General features: G+C 42.8%; 1 protein-coding gene across 1 annotated transcript in view; it reads right to left on the minus strand.

Moving 5' to 3' along the window:
• The window catches only part of LOC125765198 (neurexin-1), a 96,277-nt gene that overhangs the window by 27,046 nt on the left and 46,171 nt on the right, over positions 1-23,060 (minus strand). The window contains exons 6-11 of the mRNA XM_049430115.1: positions 22,749-22,884; positions 16,258-16,407; positions 9,138-9,298; positions 8,861-8,887; positions 4,822-4,980; positions 4,564-4,716 (exon numbers count right to left, since the gene is read on the minus strand). Coding sequence (XP_049286072.1) covers positions 4,564-4,716; positions 4,822-4,980; positions 8,861-8,887; positions 9,138-9,298; positions 16,258-16,407; positions 22,749-22,884 — 786 coding nt within the window. The remainder of the gene's footprint in view (positions 1-4,563; positions 4,717-4,821; positions 4,981-8,860; positions 8,888-9,137; positions 9,299-16,257; positions 16,408-22,748; positions 22,885-23,060) is intronic.

Genomic DNA, 23,060 nt, shown 5'->3' on the forward strand with positions numbered 1-23,060 from the left:
TGCTCCGTATTGAAGAAAGTTCAAATGAAGTGCAATTTCCCGATCGCTTTCTAAACGACAACAACACAATGCGGTACTTGAGATTGACATTTGCGCTAATAATGAATTTCTCTACCGTTTTACTCACAATGCAGCATAAAAATAATCAAAAACGAGTTCCTATGTGTAAAGGACACAGAAACACTAACCATCCTCCACCAAAGTCTACTGTTGATCATTTCGCAACAGCTGAGATAAAATGCTTCCGATGGTTGTTCATTTCACAGCACCAAAGTACAGCATCCTCAAAGATCTCGCTTTATCAGCAAACTGAAACTTTAAAGAACTGAACCGATTGAAATTAATGCGCACAACGTGCCGAAACTTTAAAAACCGCACCATGACTTTTTGCTATTTTGCTGGTAGAAATCGAAAGAGCAAACTTGTTCGGGAAAATTTTCCTACTTGCTTTCCGCATAAAATCTACATAGAAAGCATACCGAAACCCGGACATCCGCGTTTGAGGCTGGTTAACGTGCGAAATAGTGGGGTAACTCTCAAAAAGCGCATTGCAAAGAAAGCTAAAGTTTCAACTCCACCCTGGTGGATGGTGGTTGGTGTTGTTACCCATTTGTTTGGCACCTAAAGGGTTGATTTGAATTAGTACAGGAATTACACACACTTTAGGAGTTCAGGAATTACACACATTTAGGATTTCAGGAATTATACATAAAGCTAGGACGTAGTATTAGTAATATGACTGTCAGAAGATGACGATAAAATAAAAAAGGATTAGTAGCAATCTAAAGGTCGACTCAGCAACATCCCATTCCGTCACTTATCACAATCGCACATGAGCTATCGTTCATTGGTCCTTCGAACCGGATCTGTAAAATCAGATATTTCAACCGGATACAATCGGTGATAAGTGATTTAATCAATAGTTTGCTGAGCATCAAGTGGGAGTGAACGAAATAGTTAAATTTCGTACAGAACGGTGTGTTCTCCACTCCATTCCAGTGTGTGTGTGCTACTACTGCAAGGCAACCGTCGAACGATAAAGGTTCACAGGCTAAGTGAACAGAGAGTGCGTGTGGCTTACGATACAATTAGCGTTATTACAAAACGCTGAATTTGCACCGTTGTAAGCAGTCGAAGAAGATATCACCGCCGTGATCATTGAAATACGCACAGAGGTTATTGTCCAACGCAGTGTGTTAGTGAGTGTGAGTGCTAAAACCATCGCACATTAAGCGACGCCAAAAAGTGCGTGCATTCTAACGCGTACGTAAAAAGGTTGTCAAGGGTGTACAACTCAATTTGTATTTGAGCGTATTAATTGCTTAAAAAACAAACCAATCGGAATGCCGCCAACCAGTGACAAAAGAGTGAAGATTATTAACTTGAAGAAGGTGGAAATCATGAATACCCTTCAAGATTTCGAGGAGTTCGTGAAGGGGTTCGACGCCGATATTGATGCGTTACAGATACCTGGCCGTTCAGAACAGCTGGAGGAACTCGTGAGTGAGTTCAACGCACTGCGTAAAGAGTTCAACGAAACAGTGGACGATGCGGATGCATTCGATGCGATGCAAAGGGATCGACGAGAGTTCAACAAAAGGTATCACGAGATAAGAGCCTTTTTCTTAAAGGCTAATACGAAGTCAGGGCCTTCGTGTCTATTTAACAGCACACAGGCAAACACAACCTTCAGTGCAGGAACACAGCCGCATCTTCGCCTGCCAAAGGTTGATCTCCCGAGTTTCGACGGTGAGATAACAAAATGGTTGACCTTTAAGGATCGATTTTCATCGATGGTGCATGATTCGACAGACATGCCAGAAGTGTTAAAAATGCAATATCTGCTCTCTGCACTAAAAGGTGATGTGGCTCGTCAATTTGAGCATGTTCAAATAACATCGGACAATTACAGTGTGACATGGGAAGCATTGTTGAAACGATTTGACAATACGAAGGTGTTAAAAAGGGAATATTTCAAAGCGTTCTGTTCATTGGAGAAAATGAACAATGATTCCACGGAAGAATTAGCACGAGTCGTAAACGAAGCGTGTAGATTAGTCAGGGGATTAGAGCGGTTGAATGAACCTGTTCATACATGGGACACGCCATTATCAAACCTACTATTCTACAAATTGGACAAGAAAACTTTAATGGCGTGGGAACAGCATTCGGTGGATGATAAAACAGACGATTACAAGTGTTTAATATCGTTTCTTGAACAAAGAGTGAATATATTAAAGAGTTCGGCCCAGAATGTGACAAACAATATCCAAACCAATTCCGTCTCGGTGACCGGCAAACATGGAAAACGAGATGGCCGGTATGTTGCGTTACCTGTGCAACAAGCGAACATTATGAAACATGGCGTTGCGAAATGTCCAATGTGCAGTGAACAACATCATATACAAGTGTGTGAACTAAGACGAGCCGAAATTACTGCAATCCGTTTAGTGCAAAGGGAAGTCTACGCTAAAGAACTGGAATGCTTAAAACGGGGACAGCTTGTGATGCGAACGTCGTCACTAAAATTCATCAATCCAGTAGTGGGTGAAGATGAAGTGTTACGTGTGGGAGGCCGTTTGTCAAATGCTGACATAACGGACGAGCGAAGACATCCTGTGATCATCCCTGGAAGGCATAGGTTGGCAGAGTTGATTGCCGACAAGTATCACAAAATACTCCATCATGCCAGTTTGCAGCTGATGCTGAGCACAATTCAGCAACGGTATTGGATCATGGGTGCGCGGAACGCAGTCAAACGCACAGTACACTCGTGTGTAAGGTGTACCAAATGCAGACCTTCTTTGGTGCGGCAGCCAATGGCCGATCTTCCGCAGCAACGTGTACGACAAGCGAGACCATTTTCAATTAGCGGTGTGGATTATGCTGGACCGATTTACACAAAGGGATCACATCGCCGTGCAGTGCCTACTAAGTGTTACATTGCAATATTCATTTGTTTTGTAACAAAGCTGTACACATTGAACTAGTTTCTAATTTGTCTTCTTATGCATTTTTAGCCGCACTGTTCGATTTGTCGCCAGACGAGGAAAGGTTGCGGAGTTGCATTCGGATAATGGTACCAATTTCAGAGGAGCGAATAACAACCTGCGTGATCTGTACAAGCTACTAAACTCCAAAGAACACCAAGAAGCGATAATCGGATGGTGCTCTGAGCAAGAAATTCATTGGAAGTTTACACCACCGGCTGCGCCACACTTCGGAGGCCTTTGGGAGGCAGCGGTCAAATCAATGAAATTTCATTTGAAACGTGTGCTAGGTACAGGGCAACTAACATACGAAGATTTAACAACACTCTTAACCGAAATAGAAGCTTGCTTAAATTCGCGTCCAATAACAGCTATTACAGAAGATCCATACGATATGGAAGCGCTTACACCAGGGCATTTTCTTGTTGGAAATAGTTTACAAACGGTACCAGCAATAGATATATCAGAGATACCAACAAATAGGCTCAATCATTGGAGGATAGTTCAACGACATATGCAACATATTTGGCAACGGTGGCACCGTGAATACCTGCAAACTTTGCAAAAACGTGCAAAATGGAACAAGAACCCATGTACAATTGTCCCAGGAAAACTAGTAGTATTACAAGAAGACAATGTGGCAGTATGTAAATGGCCGTTAGCAAGAATTACAGAAATACATCCAGGAAAGGACGGCGTAACGAGAGTAGTCACGGTGAAATGTTCGAACGGAAAGGAGATTCGTAGGCCAGTGCATAGAATAGCTCCTTTACCAATTGAAGAGAATTAATGATTGAAAACGAAATGAATTATTAGTAAACTAAGGCAGTTAATTAAAAACATTCGTTTTTGGTGACCGGAATGTTTGGCACCTAAAGGGTTGATTTGAATTAGTACAGGAATTACACACACTTTAGGAGTTCAGGAATTACACACATTTAGGATTTCAGGAATTATACATAAAGCTAGGACGTAGTATTAGTAATATGACTGTCAGAAGATGACGATAAAATAAAAAAGGATTAGTAGCAATCTAAAGGTCGACTCAGCAACATCCCATTCCGTCACTTATCACAATCGCACATGAGCTATCGTTCACCATTGGAAAGGGTAAAGTTTTTCCCTCCCCAGCTTTAGCTTTCAACTCACCCCCAGGGGGGTGGCGCTAAAGGCACACATTGCGATGCGGTCTCGCAAGGATTCCATCCCACACAGGGTGTTCGAGAGAGTGTGTGTGTGTGCGTGTGAAATAAAACAAAATGGCGTAGTGTGAAAATGAAACCGGAAGTAGAAAAATGTAGAACCGAAAAAGAAGAGCAGCATAGAAAAGAAAGAGAAAGAAACGCTTCAAAGTTAATCAACCGGATGCAGCAAGAAGACATGACTTTGTTGGCCACTTTATCTCTTTCTCCGAGGTGTGCTTAAAGTGTGGCAGGTTTGTCTGTTCTTGTTAGTAAAACAATTCCTTTTGCTTTCCGACTTTTGCTTTACCATACTGTTGTTCTCACGTGGCTTTAGTTTTCGCCGTCTCTTTTTAGCCCGAAAAAACAAAAAGTGTGTGACAGATACTTACAAGATAGGATTCCCGCGTGGTGAAGGTAACCGGATCCTGCGGATCGCCGGATGGACACGTATAATCAACGCGCCCAGCCACCTGTATCAGCTTTGATCCGGTGCGCGCCAAATCGATCAGATTGAGTCGCAGTGTATCGGCAGAAAATTCGACCTACGCAAGATGAAATAGAAAGATGAAGAAACACCATTACACCATTATCGCCTAATGGCAGGTTAACTGCCGCGGGAAGGGGGTTACTTTTCGCCGCCAACTCACCTTACGCAAGCATCCGACGAAGTTGTTGTGCACACGTGCTCCCAGCAGTGCCCGGGGATTTACTGCACCGCCCACGTACACCCGGGACGACGAGAGCATCGTGAACTTGCCGGCAATGTGTGAATGGTCCGTGTACACATCGTCCACCACGGCGACCAGCTGTGACCAACGGGACACGATTAAGCACGGGTAATTGAAGGGTGGGAAGAAAAAAAAACAAAGAAGACAGATGGTCAGATTCGTGGTACTGGTCGGTCATGGTCAGTGTACTCGTCTTCCCGCTAAGGAGATTAAGGGCTATAATCTTCAGATGAATTATCGTTCCTATCGAGAAACCTTGCGAAACTTTTTTTTTCGTCTCTTATTGGTCAGGTTTTAGCGCCTCGCATCTTACCCGATATTACCGGATAAAATGTACTTTTGGAGTACGATTTTCCCTCCTGGCGTGCGCACACAATTCAATTTCTTATTGTTGCGCTGCCGTAACCGATATAGCTACATCTAAATGAATGGAACAAAACAACAAGCAGCAAGTTTTAAGCTTATTTCGGGTTGCATTTAACCCGCCTTTTTCGCCGAGCATTATTTGAAGTTTCGTGAGGGTTTTTTTGGTATAGTAGGGTTTCGTTTTGGTCTGCTGATAACAATATCCTTTCCATCGGCAAAAGAAACTTCCCCCCGTAAGGTGATGACGGGTGAAAATGACCTTTTTGTTTTGTGAGTGTCTGCGTGTGTGTGTGTGTGCTTATCTATCCTAGAACTTTAGTGCTTTTGTTAGTGTTCGTTTCCATTTCCGGTTGAACAAATAAAGCAGAAATCCATTGAAAAGGGAGGGGAAAAACCCACCGCTTTTCCGAAATGTAACGGGGTAGTATAACTATCCAACAAAAGGAACCTAACAATAACTTTTGAAGGCCGATTTCTGTTTGTACTTTTTTGGGGGAGAGATGAGTTTCGTCCGTGGTGCTCCATTTCCATATTTCCCGTTCAGGTTTCGATGGATCATATCCGTTGGAAACGTTTGACGGAAGTTACGTTTCGTACAAATGTTTCGTATAATTTCATTACCCTAACTTAAAAAAAACTTCCAACTTTGGTCGATTTTGGGATTGTTTAAGTTTTTTTAACTAAACAAACAGACATTTTCAACTGTTGAATCTAAAGCATAGACAAAAAAGAATGTTTTGTTCTCGCCTTAGTAGCATCCAAAGGGGTATCCTTTTAGCAATCAGGTACACAAATGAATTTTATGCAAAATTTTTCAACAAATATTTACTCCAGCATTTGCATTTTTAGCAATGTGTGCATATTATTCGTTCGTCCATTAATTACCTTTCCGCAACATTTGCACCATCCACAGCTGGGTGTTTTGTTTTCTTGCTGCTGTTCAGGACACCATTCTTAAGCGTTCCGATTATCCGATTAATGCAACCGCCAAGGTGTTTCTTTTGTTCATCCCACCAACGCAACGAATAGCGCAAACGTAAAGTATGGTAAAGAACTTAAAAAAAACCTCGCCCGGTTGTTCTCATTAATTTTCATCGAGAGCAGTGTGTACCTTTTGTTCACGGGCGCTCAACGAAGGATTGGACCGGTCGGCCGGTTTCCTCTGCCGGAAGGGACTTTAGAAAAGGTGCAGCAACAACAATACAAGAATGTTGCCGAGCAGCAATTTCCGGCAGCAAAAATGGGTAAAAATACACTGCCCGTCCACCTACCAACTCTGTTTGCTTATATCCACATGTCATGCTAGCATCTTCCACACGGAAACTCCAACACAAACAGACACAGCATCATCATCTTAACGATCATTATCCGAGAAATTAGGTAAGTGGTTGCATACGGGAAGAAACCTTTCCCTGTGTCCTATCGGATGGAGAGCATTTTCCTTTCTTTTTTTCTGTGGGGGTTGTTGTTTTTCGCCCCCACAGAAAAGGACTTGCTCAACAATTTCCCAGGCATCCGATTTCAAAGGCAACCGGCAAGGGAAGTGATTCTGGCATGTTCTAGGGATAGAAAGTTTCTACCGTATGGAGGTGTGTGAGTGTGTGTTTTTTTGTGTTATGTCCTCTCAAGCACAAAAGATACAGTTGTGATGTGCCCTTTGTTACTCGGCTGCCTTCGGTATACGGTGTTGCGGTTGCGGAGCACGGCGACGCTAAAGGGGACTTATCCGTCTTACCCATGCAAAAGCAAGGAAAGAATTCCCTCGTCTTTAGACGGCATGTGCGCAAAGTAAAAGAACCTTCGTGCCCAAGGCGTGCCCTGTCGCACCTCACAATTCTCACTTCGCACTATGAAGTGGCTAGATTGTGGAGTGTCTAGCCAAGATTGAAAAGAAGTACAACGAAACGCCAACACACACACACACTTTGGTGCAAAAAAAAACCGAATGCATCAAAAAATCTTTACATCATCGTTGTAAAAAGTATATCAAAGAAAACGTTCATTCCCCTGCTTCTTAAAAGATGTTAAGGAAATGGTTTTGTATAAAGTGTGCTCCCACAACTAGCAAGTACTGGAAGTAAAATGTAAAGCTGTTTCAGCTCACGCGGATAAGAAAAAAAAACACACACAGAAACAAGGAAATGTCTAAAACAACAAAAAGGTATGCTGTGGAAAAAATCCCAAACTCATGTTACTAGTGGCTTTGCTTCTAATTCATTTCCGCTGATTTCAGAGGCAGGACAGACACGGTGTTGCCACAAGTCACACCGTGAGGCTGAGTGTTATTCTCACCCACTCACTTGTGGGTCACAAAGTGTGCCCCGGGTCGATGGGGAGGGGCCGGGTAGGATGGGGAGCCCTATTGTTCCGAAAGGTTCAAGAGCTCAACCTTCTGATCGTGTCGAGAGTGTACGGGCTTTGGGGTTGTGTTGTGATTCCTTTGTTAACATTCTCTGCCCCCCCGTTTGGCAGAGAGATGAACCTAAAGCTTGACCAAAGTATGCTACAATGCTTGGATATTTTAATGTTAATGTTTCCTCCATTTTTTCTTATGGTAGTTTGTTGGGAAAAAATGCCTTTTTTACAGCCAAGCGGTAAAAGGGTTCCGATGGAGTGGAGTGAAGCATATTTTTGTGTGGTGCTGCTGAAAATCTTGTGCCGATAGTTGGAGCCTACGAAATGCGATCTTTGAACTTTCAATGAACTTTTCCGGGTATAAGTGGGTAGTATTTGAAGGATGCAGTTGAGTGAAAGCGATGTCGTTTTGTATAGACAAATTTGTTAGTCTTTCTTTTTGTATATTGTTCCATTTGCTGATGTTGGTAGGTATTTTATTTTAAATGTGTTTTTATTTTAGTTTTGCTTTGCTGTTTTTTATTTTCTTTTTCGATTTATTTCAGTGATTTTATTTCTCTTTGTTTTCAGTTTCAATTACTTATATTTTGATTTCTTTTAATCTTTCACCTGCATCACCTGTTTACTTTTAGTACTTTACTTTATATCTATATTACTATATTCTTTATCTATATTTATCAAATATGCTTGCTGCAGTTGTTTTGCGAGGAGTTTCATATTCTAGAATATTCTTCGTTTGATTGCTTGGTAAAAATTTCCCAAAAAAAATTGTCTGGTTCTATGACGCAAAATAAACCATTAAGAGAGGTAACCTAACTAGAACAAATGTACAATTCAACGAGAGAAGAACAAGAGAATAAGGCTTTCTAGAGATCGATCAATTGCTTCATTCCTGTTTCCCATCTGACACAAAAGGAAAATCCTCATACCGCCGTACGCAATTCGAAACCGGCAAAGACGGCAAAGCGTATATATGTTGTATCTCAGCTCATAACCTAAATCAGATCAACATCATTGAATCGTACGAATCGAAACGGTCGCGTAAGCGAAACATAGCCGCTTCAAAAGTGAGGGTTTTGGTAGTAAATGGGATTGGAATAGATTTGAAATTGATACTGAATTAGCTCGAACGGAAGGAGTGAAAGGGCAAGAGAAAAACGGCTGCAAAAAACAGACAACCCAGAGTGCCGACTGTGGGATGACGATTCCCCCTTCGACCTGGGTCAATTACACTTACCCGACAGAAGCTCGTTATCGATGAGATCTACACGGCGGGAAAGAAAAGAAGAAGAAAAAAAAACACACACATCCCAGTTACAGGGACAGTTAGAAGATACTCTTTCGAAAAAGGGGAAATAAAACACAAACGTTGCTGGTCAGGTATGTTCAAACCCACGGTAACCGTTTTTCACTGGAAGTTCGGGCGGGTATGTACCCGGTACGATTTACTTACTCCATTCTCAAGGGCCATGTTAGGCGGAGGGGTTTTGCCTATTGGGGTTGATCTAACTTACCTCCTGAATTCGCCGATGGACCGTAACTTTGTGCCATTGATGGTCGTCGAAGCGTACGCGGGATGGTTTGATGTGCATTTCTTGCTTCCCGTTCGATAGACCCATGGTCAGCGATACACCACCATCGCGAAGGGCCAAATTCAGATAATCAGTTCCGTGACCTTTTGGAAAACCGTGCGTTGACGAAGCGAACGGCAGATGGAAGAGAGATAGAGTGATAAAAATATATACGTTAATGTCACGAATAGGTTAAGGTTGGCTGGCAAATCCTGTAATAATGGTTTTTTTGTTTCGTTTAAAGCTAAATTTATTTAATAATAAAAATTGTAATCAGTGTGAGTAAAAGCCGGTTTCGATTAGCATATAAAATTCTTAAAAAATAATTTTGTTTTGTTCCTTTGTCTTGTTAAAAAAATGTTTCATACATATAAAACAACCAAAAACCATCCCACTAAAAATACGGCCGGGACCGGCAGCGTCCATTTTACCTTATTAAATTTTTACCAACTCTATTCGTATAGCCCACCTCTCCCTTATGGTCAGCTCCATTCTTCGTTCTTTCTCCTATAACGGGGCAAAGAAATGTGCTTTCGCTGCACCAACCATTATGGACCTTCCAACCGGCATAGCTCTGGACATAATTTGCGCTATAGCATTTCCACGGTTCTTTTTCCACCCGGAGGGTGGTTTGTTTCGCTCTCCCCCCCCTAAAAGTGATTATAGATGCAAAATGGTTTTTTATACCCTACACTGCTGCTGGTGCTGCTGCATCGTAGTACCAAATCATGCAAGGCCGAAGCTTCTAACGAGCGTAACATTCCTCCCCTTCGCCCAGTCATTCGAACCCCCAAAACACATCCGTGTTTTATGATGTAAAAATTTTCGCTGTTAAGCGCTTTCCACTGAATGGCATGCATAATAATCATATTGTTTGTACGCGTCGATAGCGTTCGTAGCAAGGTGCGACAGGTCTAAAGCACCTGTCCGAAGTTGGCGGTGACGCTAGCGGGCCGAACAACAATGATTGCAGGTTCGAAAAGAATGCATTTTCCGTGTAACGATTTGTGGCGCTGTGACATTTTTCCACTCGTTGCACTCGCATATCGATTTTCCGGATCACTCCCATCTAAGGTGATTCGTTCATAATGCTTTTTTGTTAAGAATTCATGAACGGTAAGCTTAAAGCTAGTAAACATCGTACAATAGAAAAAACTTCGTTCAACTTCGGTTTTTTTTTTTGAAGCGGTGAAAGATTAAAAAATATATTGGGTTTACAAGTAAGTTTCTAGCCTTTTTACAAAGGTTGACGCTAGCGGTACATTACGCTTAGGAACATGAGATAAATTGTATTTTTTTTTTATTGAAACCACGGCGAGTTGTCATTCATAGAAGCGTCATTAACGGAAAGCGTCCATTTTATTTTTGAATTAAAAGAAAAGTACGGCTATGGTCTATCACTTGCTTAAGGAAATTTATGGCACAGAATGACGAAAAAAAAACACATGTCCAGCCCGGTGAGCAAGCTTAACAGACAAAAAGGCGAAATAAGGCAGATGGTGGGACCAGAATGGTGTCATATATTACGAACCGCTTCCGATTGGTTAATTCTATCAATGATTCGGTAAACGGTCGGAATAATAGAATAGTTCCGAGTAAGTAATTTTTAATCAAGGCACTTTCCCAAATATTACTACTATTACAATAAAAAAAACGGCTTAACTTTGTACGGATCACTCTTCTTTTTGCTCTACTTTGCTCTTTGTGAGCTCAAAAGCACATCACAAGCATACATTTTCCTACGAGCTGTACGTGTACTAAAATAATGCACATCATTTATCTTTCTTCTCCGAATCGCGTACGGGGCTTTTTCTTAATTTTCTCATCGTTTTCACGGTAGTGTCAGACCATGTTAAGGTTGGTACAGCACCAGAGGGACTGATGAAAATATTTACCGATCCTTTCTAAAGTTCACCGAGAGTTCACTCACTCACGCTTACGTTATACGATGGACGAACACATTTTCAACATTGGACAGTTTGCCGGCAACAGTAATTAACGGTGAGGTCGGTTTTATTTATCACAGCGCGGTCGAGTACGGGTAATGAGTTCTAGCGGCACAGATTCGGAGATGAAGCTGTCACCTGCCGAGTGCAGTATCTCCCGTTCGCTAGTAGGACACATTGCATTCGCACACATTGCAGTGATGTGTGCATTATTGTGTGATGGCATCATAAAAAAATTCCACACTAGAGTGGTGAGATTCATTTCGTTCCAGCAGTAGACGAAACAACGGAGTGGCTGATCGATTGACTTAGCGAGCTTTTTAGCTTGCCTTTTGGCTCAGTCGATGGCACATAAATTCAGACACTTGTGTCTCGTTTTTTTCCTTCCCATTCCTCCCAACCAGCAGCGTAATATTTAGCCGGCCAGACCTTTTAACTCGTTATTCCATGGAATGGCATTAAATTGCTTGGGCCATTCGTACCCCTCCCTCGGGTCGCCTTATCACGATCACCATTGCTGCCAATAAGAACTGACAAAGAACTGGCGTTTTGGGTGGCAAGAGACTCACAGAAGAAGCTAGAGCGTGCCTTTACCGGCATGATGCGTGCTAGAGGCAAATTGCATGACGTTGGCACCGAGACCAACGAGGCCAATTTAAAAGCTCCTTTTTGATCGATTGGTTTTCATGTGCCAGCGAGTTGGGGGCAGGAAGACGCCCGTGCCTTCTGTCGGGTATAAGGGTAGGTGGCGAAAAACCCGTTCATTACACGAGGTCATGGATTGGTAGTGCATCGTAATGACCTAACCGAACAATGGGCGGCCAGGGCCTGCCAATGGCCGATGGCGCACGAACGAGCATGGAAATGGAACAAAATGAATGTTTATGATTGATAGAAGAATGTGCGCCCCAGCTTTAGGGCGCTTCGTTAGGGGTCATTGATTGGTCGTTTGTTTGGCTCGAGTGTGCTCGTTCCGTTTTGAAAACACCAATTATGCCATTGAACTGTACCGCGTCCAAGTGACAATCACAAACTCAGGCTAAACGACGGATGCGCCATTTTCGATTGTTTAGCATCGAACGTGCGATATAAAGCAACTTTATACTTTGTACGAGAGCTTCCAACGACTAACATAATTCCGTTCATTCCCGGCAATGAACATTAGCATACCGTTTTTTGGGTGATTGCTTCACAAAAGTGAACATTTTTCACACTTTCTTCAATTAACCAATGTCGGGAAAATGATGATGTTTGGCCTACGAGAAGGAGGAGGGTGGTACTTTCAACCAAAGTACTGCTGTAAGTACATCGTAAATGCTGCTTGATGAAAGCCCTCCGTGCGCTGTGCCGGCTTCAGTACCGGCCATCTACGGCAAACATTGTGGATAAATGATGAATAATGACCTCTGTTGGCAACGGAAGGTTGATGCGTCGAGAGTCCATCAATCAACCATTCCTTCAATATTCCCTACCGTCTACCACATCACGTACCTCGCATGCCCCTCTCTTACGCATTTGACTCTGCCACTCTCTATCTCGACACGATACTCTGCATCTAGTACATCAGTTAATTTCTGACAAAGTCTGGCCGGATTAATGGTGCCTTTCTATAGTACCAGCTCCATGAGCTCGCTCACTCTTGTCATTTCGATAATCGATGAACCGATGCTGATGGTCAAAGTTTGGTTGATGAAAAGTTGGCAATGGGAATCTGTGTCTGTTGCTTTTTCCACGCCCCCGGTGGACTACTCAGGAAGTGGTGCTACTTAGCAAGTAATCTTCGTTAAATACAAATTCACGCTGCTACTAAATCCAATTAATCATTTGTTGTCAGTACGCTTGAGTTACGCTGGAAAAGAATGCCAACTGTAACGGTGCATCGCATTAGGAAATAATTAATTCCAGTGAAGCAATGTTGGCGATGGCGATAGAAAATATGTACATTAAGCTCACCTGTAATATATTTTAAGGAATGGAAAATATTTCTATTAACTTTTGTAGGATTATTAACAGGTTTTTTTTCCTCCAAAAAAACCGCCTAAGCTCAAACCATTTAAATAATTTACTCTCGTCTCTTGCGTAACTCATTATGTTTTGCAAGGTTTGGTGCTCATCAAAAATACATTTCACAATTAATATTGGCCCCGCGGACAAAACTTGGTCACTAACACTAGTGGAATGCAATTTCTGCTCATTCTCTGCACAATGAAATCGCTTTTCCAGCCGAAGAGACACCACATCCGCTTCGCACATGCTGTTGATCGCTTTTCCACCACCTTCAACGCCACATCACCAACCACAACAGCCGGCTCGCTTTCCCACCCCCCTCTAGTTTCCGGTGGTTGGAACTCGAACCATTGATTTAAAGGACCAACGGATAATCTATTTTTCACGTAACCATCCATTTTCAGGTGTCTATTTTTAGCGCTCGGAACATTTCGGATCCTTTTCTCCGGATCGTTCCCAAACCGGCATTTCACGTACAATGAAAAATGGGTTTTTCTCCGATGGAGGTGAAACACCCAACATTCATCCCTTTCCTAAAGGGCGGGAAGAGGGAGGGGGTAGCACACTAGCATACCGACACTACAGCTACTCAAACACCTTCCCCCTCTACACCCCTTGGTTCTTGGCAAACAAATCAAATCAATTTTAATTTGATTCGATATAAATATTTCCTCCACTTTTTCATTTCTTTTTTCCTCCCAATTTCTTCCTTTTCTCTCTCTCGCTCGATGGTTCTGATGTAGGCAGGTGTGCCACCTTCTCTTACGCACCACCCGATTTCGAGCTCGTAGTTCTCGCTTTCTCGCACAAAATCGAACAAAATCGACCGTTTCTGTTTGCCATAATCGAGCATTTCGTGGAAAGTGCTCCAAACACACACACAGAGACACACATTTTCCACCACCAATTGGTGTTTCCTTTTTGCACGGGGTGGAAAAAAGCGAAGAAGAACATCACATCCTGGCTACGGGAATCGGGATGTTGGTCCAGTTCTGTATGCCGATGCGCAAATGAGGAAAATCGGGACTCAAGGCACCTCCACCTATCCCAACCAATTGCTGACTAACATGCCCGACGTACGTTAATGAAAATTTAATGAGGAAAATTGATTTTCTTCTGCAAAAAAAGGGGCTCCCACGTGCAGGTAATCCATTTCCGGATCGATCGGTTTGGTGTAGTGCGGCTTATTTCTTGTTTTGCTTATTACAATTCTTATACCATTTGCGCTAAACTATTGCACAATAAAATTTGATCATATTTATTAGCCAAAAAATATAAGGAAAACTCAAATGCAGATTGTTTTGTATAACTTTAACGATTACCTAAGTAAGAAGAACATAAATTGAGCAATAAAAAAAGCAAGATATATTCGAATTTTACTGAATGTCCGAAGTAAAGTCGAGTATTTATTTTTACTGCATTTCGGTCTTTAAAGCTCAACCATGAAACACTGGTGACCAGAAATGCACCATTCCGGCTGTATACTTTTCCGAGTCCGAATCCTTATCCTTTTTTTTCCTAGCTCCTGCTTGTATCCTTGTACGCGAGGGAACCATCCAACGGAAGGCCAAAGCAGCAATTATCTTAATTAGATTACATCCACCCATAAAAGATGCTCGCCGTTTATCGTTTCTCACACCCACGGCTTGATGGTATTGCGCGGTACGGTTCGTGGAAGTGGCAAAACAGAGTTGTGCGAGGCTCGGTGGATGGTGAGCAAAAAAAAAGCTCGAGATCAAACCCAGCAGTGGTCAGGTGGCATTCGGAGTTTTGCAGGGAAATGGAGCAAAGAAAACTGCCTTCGGGGGGAAGAGGCTCAATCTCACAACTCACAATTTACAGTAGCTTCGGTTAGGTCCGGGAATCCGAGTGGAGTCGCGGTTCCAACGTTTATTTTTGCTAGTCGGTGGCAACCGAAAAAGAGGTGTAGAGAGTAAGGAGTTCGCTCTGGAAGACGAAACATATACAGCTTGAAAAAGGTAACACCGGAGCGTCAATGGTGACCAAAGGTGACAAGCTGCCGTCGTCTTCAGGTGACTTCGTTCGCCGCTCGGTGTCTGGTAAATGAGCTGGCGACAAACGCAAGTAGTTGCAAGCAAAACATTCGACCATTCGGTAACATCTCTCTTGTTTCCCATGTTTTTTTGTGGCGGGAGATTGGGAGTTACGCAAAGGCGACAATCATAAAACGAACACGAGTGAGGGACGCGTTGAAATGTAAGCAAGTGCCCATTCCATCGAACCATTTCCTTTCCCCCGGGGAGGGATATTGTGATACCCTGTAAGGGTGAACCTGTCACTCTCTCATAGTGATTGTGTGTGTGTGCGTGTCATGCACATTAGGTAATATTTTTATGGGTATACATCCGTACCCTTATAAGCAAAAAGCAAAAAAAAACAAACGCGACAAACCCCAGCAGGATCTGTTTTACGTACGGCTAGGACGATCGTAAGGATTTTTATATCTTTCAGCACACTTTGTCACTCCGAGTGTGTTCTACCTGAGTTTCTTTGTTCGTTCACAGGTCAAAACCATCGATTTAACCTTACTTCGGGCAACCCGTATCAGGCGCTGCCTTTGCTCGCCTGACGCCATTTTTTTGCGAGGGGAAGATGATTGCAATGCGTTTCGAAAGCTGAACGAGCATTCTTTATTTTACGATTTCTTGCCAAGCAAAAAAAAAAAGGGTACGACTTACATTGCTGACCAAGTGAATTGGTGTACGTGGTGCGTTTTTATGTGTGTCACAAACAAAAAACGGAAAACGTCCCCCCAACAACAAACCCGGTCGAACAAAACATTCGCACGTTCGCGAGTTATGATGATGGCACCGGAGGTGGGGGGGGTGCAAAGCAAATCGCCCGCACAGATCATGTCTGGGACTAGTCGAGGACTAGTTGGAAAATTAAATTATCGTTTAATCCCTGCTACTTCTGCTAGTTGATTGTATACCGTGTGCGGTGATAAAGAAAACAACGGCCCCCACTTTATCATATCGTTCATCGTCACATTCCCATGTGAGCGATGAGAAATGGTAAAAGAAAGAAAAAAAACACTAAAATGGAAGGACAATTCCCTCTGTACTCTATCTGTTACGATAGACACTTACCGGTGTAGAAGAGGAGTCCGTTCGGTTGGCGAGTACGAAAGTATAGCGTGATGGCATCCTGGGCGCTAACGATCGGTTCTCCACCCGTCTGTCCTAAGTCGTACGAGAGAAACTCCGTTCCACGGAACGTTGCCTCCGACGGTGCTTTGTCTGTATGGGATGTGAAAGAAGAAGACAAAAAAATGGAAGCAAAAAATACGAAATAGTTAGTGTTTGGCTGTCACTGACTGCATTGTTGCTAGAAACTATATCTTAAACTGTCCAGGTAGTGACTCTAATGGTCTGACGCGCATTGTTATCAACGTGGAACCATGGTCGATTACTGTTTTTTTTCTTTTGGTGTTTCTTTCATGGTGTATTTTTGGGGTTTTGTCACTTCTGCTGCAAATCGTAGTTGCGGATAAGTGGTTGAAAAATTAACTTATTTTATGGTGATACATCTTCCAACGACATCATTATGGCGATAGAGTTGTTTACTCGGTTGAATTATAGTGACTGCATCGGTTACTTGAATTGGTTCGGTTTCGAAAAAGGCTGCAGAACCCTGCAGGAAAAGATGTCCATTCTATAAACTATCGGTTATCCTTTAATTTATTTGTCATCAATTTCCACACCCTTAAAAAAGGATCCAATATGGAGTTTGTTAGTGTTTTTTTTTGTCTAACCAATATCAACACCACTGCTTCGAACCTGTCTGCTCGATCAATAGCCTAACGGACATTAACCACAAATCGTCCTTTTTCTCGTTTGGGGGTTAGTTATTAGCATTTTACCGGTCTTGAAGACTTGGAAGCTTTCGATGGTGAAAAAGCTTCCGTTTTCCAACACGGCTTCCAGCAAAATGGCACCAGGTTTCAAGTGGTCGTTTATGTGATCGTAATTAAAATCAAGGAATACGAGTGCACTGAAGAAGACAAAGAAAAAAACGCCGAGATAAGCGAAAATCGTCGTCAAACATGCTGGAGCTGAAGTTGTTGGCCAACGGCAAAAGTCTTCCTAGGTCTATTCCGAGGTCCTTAAAATTTTTAATGATGCTCCAGTTTATATTTCAACCCATTTTATTTCAACCCTCGGCAGGGTGTGTGCTCTCCCGAAACCCGCTCGAAAACCAGCAATGGGATGACGCGTTTTATCTCGGGTCTACCGGATGGTTTTGGGACAATCGGGCCGGCTGGTCGAGAATGGTGTGCCAAACGCTGTGCAGCTGAGACACACAACCACGAACAAACGTCCGGGGAATTGTGTCGACGGTTGGCTGGGTGCCAAATTTTATTATTTTTATTATCCTTTTACGATTATTTATCATGTGAGCCGGATCGATGCGGTCCGGAAATGCTCCCGACAGTGCCTGCACCAGACCGGCGGAGGTTTTGGTCCGAGCTTTTGGGCGGTCAGGAAAGGGTGTGGTTCAAGTACAAGATTGAACCCGGGGGTTGTTTGCACGCGCAAAAGGGGTTAAAGTTGGTCCCGCCGGGATGAGGGTTGACAAAAAGGGGATGAGGATGAGCACTATCCTAAACGCAGCACGACTTGCAGCAGAACTGTTAGCAACCGAAGGACAATTAATCTTATTTGCTTGAGTTCATAGATGCTAGCAGAAGCACGTCAGGCACAGCCGGCTGTTGTTTCTTTCGTTTCTTTCCTCCACATCCTAACTAGATTCTAGCTTCGATCGAGATCGAGTCTAAGTATGAGACAGGTTTCCAAAGTACATTCGGACTTTTTCGGTTCGCATAACCAGTGGGTGAGCTTCAGCAAAAGTGCTACATTGTTTATTTGACGAAAGTCGATTTAATTCCACGTGTTTTGCACCGAATCAAAACAACCGCAAAAGGGTCGCGGTTTTTCTTTCAGGGCGTAAAGATTCGCGGAGAATAAAATGTCAGATAAATAGCTTGCGGTTCGCAAAACTGTGACCTTTACGAGCGTAAACTTAATTTAAACTCTACCAAAAACTGTTGTTTATTATTTGACATTCTATAAGCTGGAAGTGTTCCAATATTTGGTGGAACACAATTCGTTTTTTGTTGATTTAAGTTTAACATTTTGTTTGTCGTATCAAGTTATCCACACACTATTGTTTGTACATCATAGATTTAATATGTTTTTATAAAAGTTAACTACTTTATTTACTGTCAATTTACAAACATTTTCTCCAAACGTTAGACGACCGATACAGAAAGATCAATGGCACTAATAGTTTCATCACATTTGCCTTACGCACACAAATTGTAATGGACATCTTGCTTACGTCCATTCTGTTTCATTGATCGTGAAAACAGCACACAGTTTTCCAAACGAATCAGCACTCGCTTCATACACACGTGCGTTCGTTTAGTGTTTGCAACTGCATTGCACCAGCTGCAGCTGCACATTTTCCAAATTGATGTACACAGCGGCTCGGGGGGCTACATTTTACCACGCGGCCAAACGCTTTCGTAGGCTGCGTTCATAAATTTTACGAGCGAATTCGTCTCCACCCCATAATACCCCGAGAGTGTCTCTGGGTACACACACAGAAACACCACTTGCTTGTGGAATCAGTGTCGGTTCACACGATCGGACGGACCATATTGGTCTCTTTCATCATTATCGGATGCTTTCCGGATGGTGTTCGGGAACCATTCGCTGTAGTGCATTTGCGGTACGGCACACCAATGCCGAATATAAGAGGACAATGAAAATGTGCCATGGGACGGATGGGGAGGGTCAATGATTGGGTGCGTTATTTGGAGTGGTTTGATGTTTGAGTGCTAAAATTTCGTAAACCTCACCCTAGAACCATCCGTTGTGGGTGAGGTACCGTAGCGTTTTCTTTGCCTAATGGATGGCAACACGATGACAATAACACGAAACCGTTGCACCACAACGCGACATTATTTTTGGTGTGATGCTACACAATCATGTGCCAACATGGAGCCTGTGTACACGGTGAAGCTTTTACCGAATGTGAATAGTGTCGCACATGGGTGTGAATTAAAATCACATCCATTCGTTAAATAAATCAATCAATATGTCACTTTGGAAGATACAAAAGAAAATTGCAAAAAGGTAGAATGATCTGGATTTGTATTGTTTACAAACATTGATAAAATAAAATAAATTTACAAAAGACCAGGCGTCTCCATGGAGTAGTTGATTTGTCGCATTATATGATACTTGAACTTGATTAGTTTCTTTTATTATTTCTAATTTACGATGAGCAGTAAAACGAAAAAATATCGTCTTAACTTTTACCAATTTTGTTCTACAGCGAAAAATTTAATTAAAATCAAAAAATCTAGTTCTCAACAAAATACTACAAAGTACTAGGCGCCTCCATATTTTAATATTAATAATTTTCGTTTCTTCCAAATGAAACATAATTCCATTCTTCAGTCTTTCTTCTAAAAAAATTTTATACACAGTTTGTCCGTAGTATGCGTCCCTACCAGTTTTTATGTGTTTACGTGTGCGAGATTTTAATTGCCGCTTCACTCGATCCTTTTCCGATTACATCACACTCCTTCCAAAGGAAGCGTCCACAATTTTGGACGGTCGGTTCCGCAAAAAAAACTGATGGAAGCGTGAGAATATTGCATTTATTTTTAGTCCATCATCGTTTCGCACTTTCGCCAAACCGTCGAGTGGTTGCTATCTTTAGCAATAAAATGGCACGCGCCTCCATTTCTTGCCAGTTTCGCTGGCACAGTGCCCATCGTACTTATAACGGCAAATCAGCTAGTCAGTCGACAGTCGACGGGACAGTGCCCCGGAGTAGACTCGTACCCGAAACACTGTGTGCAAGAGCGATAAAATGTCCTCCAGCGTGTAAAGCTTGTTTGTTGCGCACTGCCACTGCTGGTAGGTAGGCTGTCGTACTAAATTTAGGATCTTTCTTCTACCACCACCACCAGTGCTTGTGACCGGTTGTGAAGGACTTTACAGCGCAAATGTCTGAAAGGTGTGTGACAGCAGGGCCGTGAAATAAAATTAAATCCTGACTGAAGTTTGCAAATTGTAAAAGACACGCTTCCTCTTCCGCCTTTCCTGTCTCTCTCTACCTTTTCGCGCTCCATCCTCAACGGAGGTGAATCTTTCCGTTGTAATGGGTCGGTTGGTGTTCCTAAATATTCTCCAAGGACGATCCAACGAGCACGAGGGAGCACATTGCCCGCTCCGCTATAATCTCATACCCGTTTTCATGCATTCAAAAATTCAATTTAAAGTCCTGCACCATATCACAAAGCGACCAGGCACGGTCCCAAAATGTTACACATGCAACCCTCGCTGAAGAACGGGGCTAAGGTGGAGCAAAATGCTTACATACAAGCCCAGCTATTTCGTGCTATCCTGGTACAAATGGTCAAAATCCCTTCTTATTCATAGCGCCATCATCAGCACCGACCTAGAATCTGGCCAGTCGCAACACACAAAACCCTCCAGTCCACATCTGCCTGGAACGGTGAGATATTTTAGCCTGATTTGAAATTCATATTTATTACGATGAGCGAAATATCCTTGAAAATGGAGGAAGGTTGTGTGTAAGTTGTCTACAGTTTCAATGGTACACCGAGCAGTTGGTAGTACGGAGACTATCTGCTTAATATCTGCTGGCGAACAATGCGCCGTTTCTAGTACCTTCCCTAACAAAGGCAATGTTTGAGGAGTCGGTTTTTGGAAGATGTATGGCGTTCATTATTATGCTGCAGATGAAAATGGATCCGGATTGGGACGCATCGAGTTACTTCGGTAAGGTAGACTAGACTTTCATCTAACTAGAGCATTGTTATGTGTGCATTATAACGCTCGATATTCCTTATTAAGCTAGGTTAAAACTCCATTCCTTACGTATGCTTATTGCTTCTTAGAGCTTATTCTTCTACAACGAATGTGTTGTGCTGAATGTTCCATGTCTATTCCCGTGTTCGTAACGATACAACCCTAAATAAGCACTTAAAGCACATGCAAACGGATTTCACAGCACCCCATGTTCCATCAGCTTTTTGGGGATCCATTCAATGGATGATCAATCAAATGTATTAAATTATCCTCACACTACAACCGCTTCTACTCCATCACTCTACGCTGACAGGATAGTAGCTCCGGTGCCCCCCCCCCCCCAAAAAACAAGTGTGCAAAACCGAACGAAAGTTAATCCTTCCGTACAGTACCGCACGGCGCCAAACAAGGAAAAAACGACTCAAATCGGTGCTACCGAATCGAAACAATTACGTAAAGGTTTTACGCTTCAGCAAGACTTTGTAACGCCGCTGTAACGAAATGTACAAGCGATTTATCAAAATTCTTCGCACCGCTTACCGTGTGCCAACCAATGTTTCGTTACCGGCGTCTACGTCTTTTCAAAAACACACCACCACACAGCAACAAGGAAAAATGTACAACCTTAACAACAACAGCCAAAAAAAAAGAAACAAAATCATATCGTAACGGAACCGGAAGAACGCAAACTGACAGCAATCTTGATTTACTGCAAATCTTCCCGGGCATTCATTAGCGCTCCAGTGAAACGGGGAAAATAATTGTTCAGTTTCAAATTGCCTTCCTTGTTTACGCTTCAGAAACATTTGTTTCTTCAAATGTTTCACACACAAAAAAAAATTCGACACCGCTGCTGTTGAAGTTGGGTTCAGAATCGATTGTCCAACTGTTCCCGACCGGTTTCAGATTACTGTGTCCGATAATCATAAATTGATTACATTGGTAAATATGCATAAATTCACCTATCATTCGCATTCGCGTTGCTGCAGGGTTGAGCACCAAAAATGGATTCGATTTTCGGGTCAAACTAAGGGTTCCGTGATTGTGGTGACATTTCTTGCCCCGAAAGAATATATGTACATTCTTTCTCCACTGTTTATCGTTATCGGTTTTATTCCTCCCTCTCTCTCACCAGAAGCAGAAAGAGAGATAGAGAGAGAAAATACACAAAACCCCACAAGTGTACCATAAACCGGAAATCCCTTATTCGTTTAGCGTTTTTTGGATGGGAAATATGGTTACTTTATTCGACAGCAACGCAAACGCTGTTTCCGTTATGAGCAGTCCACCGAGGTGGTGCGAGGAAAAATTGATGATAGGAAGTTCATGTGATAGTGTTTCGATTTCTGCACCCGTCTCGTTATCGACCCGAAAGAACACCCGAACATATAAAACCGGATAAAATAAGACACCACGGTGAAGCTTGTGGTACTGCTGTTGCAGATTGGATTTTACACTGCAAACAGAGTTACGCGACGAATTCCTACGCCACCAGGCAACTTACAGAGCCTTTCGGTCGTTCGAAGTAGCTCCAGCGGTATGGGGATGTTTTGGTAAACCCGGGCCGGACGCACCAGCTAGGCGAGAACTAACGTCTAACGTTTGGAAGGATAATTTATCGGTTTTCTTCGAAACTGCGTTCTAACCCCCCGGCGCCCCGTGCTTCAATGGATTAAGGATTTAAGTTTTATGTCAATTCGGACCCAATTTTGGGGTGTTGCAGTACGTACCTCGCTCGCAGTACGTTCCCTCGTATTCCACGTTACGGCACTCACAGATTGGACCGGAATCGGTTGATATGCAGATGCCACCGTGTTGGCATGGGTCGTGACGCTCGCAGGCATCCGTAACGTTGGTTCGCAGTTGCTGCAAGGAAAACATCGAATACGACGAGAAGAAAAGAAAACAACAAACATTGCTTTTGTTAGTATGTTACGCTTACGAATGACAAGGTTTTAGACTTTTTTATACGCTAGACGACAACACGACTATACACTCGATAGTACCGTGACATCGGGACGGACGAAAACATCTTCTTGGAG

This window comes from Anopheles funestus, chromosome 2RL (genome assembly GCF_943734845.2).
Source record: "Anopheles funestus chromosome 2RL, idAnoFuneDA-416_04, whole genome shotgun sequence".
NCBI classification, from domain to species: Eukaryota; Metazoa; Arthropoda; class Insecta; order Diptera; family Culicidae; genus Anopheles; species Anopheles funestus.